At 38.2% G+C, this 4,293-nt stretch overlaps 1 protein-coding gene across 1 annotated transcript; it reads left to right on the top strand.

Annotated features, from left to right (window-relative positions):
• Positions 1-4,077, top strand: LOC106083303 (uncharacterized). The gene is made up of 3 exons (XM_013246236.2): positions 1-186; positions 2,407-2,679; positions 2,777-4,077. Exons 1-3 carry the CDS (start codon positions 50-52, stop codon positions 3,474-3,476), a joined length of 1,110 nt encoding a protein of 369 aa, XP_013101690.2. The 5' UTR covers positions 1-49; the 3' UTR covers positions 3,477-4,077.
• Positions 4,078-4,293: the final 216 nt, after the last annotated feature.

Raw genomic sequence — 4,293 nt, forward strand, 5'->3', positions numbered from 1 at the left:
ATGATTAGTCTTTGTTTAAGTATCAGCTCAAGTGGAATAGTCGTTAAATATGGGTCCGCAATACGTGTGTGTTGACGATTTTGAAAAAGAAGCCAGTAAAAAAATCGATAAGAGCGCTTTAGACTACTATCGGAGTGGTGCTGGCGAACAATTTACTTTGAATTTAAATCGAGAAGCTTTCAGACGGTAATAATTTCAGCATATGTGTTTTGAACTTCAGCGCCCTAAAGAAACACTGAAATAAAAGGAAACTAATCCGTTTTCAATTGTTTCCCAAAAAAGTCTTATTTCTGCAATTTAAAGACGATGAAGCTTTTTGAAAGCAAATCAAGTAAAAGCTTTCTAAGTTTGGCCTGATAATGTGATATAACCTCCATTATGGACCACATTTCACCTTATACGCTTTCTCTGATACTAGTAAATTTCCCATGAACATTCCCTTAAGGATTAGGGGATAATTCTATCGTATCAATGAGGGCAGTCCGATGAAAGTTTTAAGCTCACTGATAACGGCGTGCCGCATAGCGACACCATTTGGTAGAGAAGTTTTAATACGGCAGGATACCTCACAAATGTAGCTAGCACTAGTAAGGGAATAACCGACACTGAAAATTTTTTTTGATGTTCACGCCGGAATTCGAACTCAAGCGTCCGGCGTCGGAGGCGATCATTCTAATATCTGCGCCACGGTGGCCTCCTCTTTTAATAGGTAGAAACTAAAAACTATAACGGGATTATCCCATGGATTTTTTGGTTCTATAAATAAAAGTTGTTTCCGGTAAGTGCTCAATAAGTACAATCGGGAATTATATTAGGCTATAAATCGATGTACTCCATACTTGGCACGGATGTTGGGGGTCATTGTGCAAAATTTCAGTCATATCCGATAAGAATTGAGCTCTCTGGGCGTTCAAGAACTCAAATCAGAAGCTCTGTTTATATAGGCGGTGTGTCTAAACATCGAATGATTTGGCCTATTAACCATCCCCAATGACCTACATCGATGAAAGTATCTGTGAGATTCTTCCAAGCTAATTGCTGTATTCATTTAGACGCTATCATAATTTCCACAGTCGGACGGATGGGCATGGCAAGATCGGCCCAAAACTTTATAGGGTCGCAGATCAATATTAGAAGGACTAGATTAGAATATCCCCATCCTATGGAGGTGAGTATAGAAATATATGGACTTGCTAAACTGAATCAGAAGAAATAAATGGTTTGAAGTTTTTCAGTATTCTTACTATCGGATATTGCCCGGCTGCAAACCGTAGGGTTTCCTTTTTCCATTACAAATAGAAAACCCAAAATACCTTTTTTTGAGTTAGGTAGAAAATGTGTGTTTTGCATGTTTTAGCATGTCCGCCTATGACGCTGAACGCCTGGGTTTGAATCCTGGCGAGACCATCACAAAAAAATTTTAGCGGTGGTTTTCCCTTCCTAATGCTGGCAACATTTGTGAGGTACTATGCCATGTAAAATTTCTCTCCAAAGAGGTGTCGCACTGCGGCACGCCGTTCGGACTTGGCTATAAAAAGAAGGCCCCTAATCCATGACATAACTACCAGGTAGTGTACCGTAAACAGCTGAGTACAATTTTTTCTCGCGAAGTGCACTATCTGTCAATGAGTTTTGGTTGTGTGTGTGTATTATAGTTAAGAACCATTACACACACAAACATCGAAAAGTGGCGCGAACTAGTAGTATACACAAAATCAGAGTTGTACTAATCACAGATTTTGACAGATAGTGCACTCCATATTTTGTTGGGCAACTGCCACTACCTGTAAATAAATATATCTTGCCCTTATCATTGAGCTTAAACATGAATCGGACCGCACTCATTGATTTATGAGTAGATTGTCCCTGTTCCTAAGTGGAATGTTCATGGGCAAAATTTGCAATTTTGCTCTGTAATAGCATTTGACTGTTTTCCTAGATCGAGATTTTATTTGGTACCACACCAAATTCATCAGTAGGATCTGTCAAAAAGATATGCCTTCTAGGTTGAAACTATGCTCTTAAGCGAACTTTTCTTTAGTAGCGCGGCAAGAAAAAAAAATACTCCACCTCATATATTTTTAACTACCAAAAGAAGACGTCAAACTATTACAACAAAACACACTTGCGCAGCTGCTACTCTTTTGGCAAAAATATCTGTTTGTTTTTTCACGTGAACAACTGTCAAACTCCATGTAGAAAAATTAGAAATGCAAAATGTGTGACAAACTTAATTGGCTTTTTTTGGGCAAAGGACTTAAAAGTAGCACAATTTATCCTAGTGCAAGGTATAGAATATTTGCTATAATTTATTTCAATTAAACTATGATATTTTGTTGATGTTTTTCACAACAAATTTCAAACAAATACCCTGCTTTATTAAGAATTTTTATTTATTTTTCTTAGATTGCGTATACGGCCTCGATGTTTGAGGGATGTGTCTCATTTGGACACCAGTTGCGATGTGTTGGGATATAAACTGAAATGGCCCTTGGGAATCGCACCGACAGCTATGCAAAAAATGGCACATCCCGATGGTGAAGCGGGGAATGCCAAAGCTGCTGGTGAAATGGGTTCGATTTTCATTCTAAGCACATTAGCTACAACTTCGATTGAAGAAGTGGCCGATATAGCCCCGAAAACCTGTAAATGGTTTCAACTCTATGTGTATAAAGATCGGTGAGTAACTATACATTTATTATAACGGAGCTTCTTTGTATCTGTCCATTTATTACAATGCCAACGACCTCTCTGATGTTCTTTGTAACAACTTTAGTTCTTTGACAGAAAAGCTTCTACGGCGAGTTGAAAAGGCAAATTTCAAGGCGATAGTGCTTACCGTCGATGCACCCATATTTGGTCAACGATGGGCCGATGTGAGAAATAACTTTAGTCTACCTTCAAATTTGCGATTGGCAAACTTTGAAAGCAGTTCATCTCAGTCGGATGGTGTTCACGGTGAGGAGGGTACCTCTGGCATAAATGAATATGTTTCGAGTCAATTTGATGCCACATTGACGTGGAGAGATGTTGAATGGCTGGTGAAAAGTACACACCTTCCAGTCATTGTGAAAGGTATTCTTACAGCAGAGGATGCTATATTGGCCCGGGAGTTCGGTTGCTCTGGAGTCATTGTCAGTAATCATGGTGCTCGACAGCTTGACTACGTTCCCGCTAGTATCGAAGCATTGCCAGAAGTGGTTGGAGCTGTTGGCAATGATATGGTTGTGATGCTAGACGGTGGCGTCCGCCATGGCAATGACATTTTTAAGGCGCTTGCTCTTGGCGCTAAAATGGTTTTTGTAGGCCGTCCAGCGCTATGGGGTCTTGGATGTGAGGGCTCTGGAGGTGTGAAGAAAATGCTTCAAGTATTGCAGAAAGACTTTGAAATAACTTTGGCGTTGGCAGGATGTAAAAACTTAGAAGACATTCAGAAAAATATGGTGGTCCATGAGTCAGTGTTCGCAAAACTATAAACATTAACAATATAACATTAAAGAAAAAGTAACAAAAGTCTAAACTCAATTGTTTCTGGAGGTTAGCTTTCGGAAATCACAGTCGGCATTCGCATCTTGGACCCAATTGAACCGTACATTCATATTGCGATTTATAGAAAATTAACCTATACCCCGTGGATTTGTTAATAATATATTAGTTTGTCCATCGCTGCCCTGGATTCTTCAGATATGTCAACACACAACCAAAAGATAATGAACATATTTGATCATGACATTCGGCGAAGAACTTTATTTTTGAAAGTTTCGACACATCATCGGATGGAGCTTGGCAAGTCATCAAAAATTGACCAATAATATATTATACATTATGAACAACGCAAAGTGGGATAAAATCTATCATAAAAATTAAACGTTTCCCTTATTTTTTTATACATTCATTCATTTAACACATTAACCCAAACCAAAAATACTGGAACAGTTACATTTTGATGAAAACAAAAATTAGATTAAAAATTTGTAAGAAAAGCTAGAATAAAGATATTTTTAATAATTTTTATTTTGGACTTTGCAGATAAAAGTGTCTTCAAAAACAAAAATAAATACTGCATATTTTGCAAAATTAATTAAAGTACCCATTTGGGGAAAATATGGTCTCCAAGTCAGCATTATTTGAGAAAATTGACGGTGGAGGATACAAATATTGTTTGGTGCAAACATTTGTTTTTGATTGACTTTGGGGACATATGAAGGAAAACAAGTAAGAGCGTGCAAAGTTCGGCCGTGCGGAATCTCATATACCCTCCACCATGGATCGCATTTGTCGAGTTCTTTGCGC

The sequence above is a fragment of the Stomoxys calcitrans genome, chromosome 5 (genome assembly GCF_963082655.1).
Source record: "Stomoxys calcitrans chromosome 5, idStoCalc2.1, whole genome shotgun sequence".
NCBI classification, from domain to species: Eukaryota; Metazoa; Arthropoda; class Insecta; order Diptera; family Muscidae; genus Stomoxys; species Stomoxys calcitrans.

Excerpts from the sequence above, each read along its gene's own strand:
- LOC106083303 (XM_013246236.2), top strand. The coding sequence starts at position 50 with ATGGGTCCGCAATACGTGTGTGTTGACGATTTTGAAAAAGAAGCCAGT. Across the intron at positions 187-2,406 it reads AATCGAGAAGCTTTCAGACG|ATTGCGTATACGGCCTCGAT; the intron begins GTAATAATTTCA and ends TATTTTTCTTAG. Across the intron at positions 2,680-2,776 it reads CTCTATGTGTATAAAGATCG|TTCTTTGACAGAAAAGCTTC; the intron begins GTGAGTAACTAT and ends TAACAACTTTAG.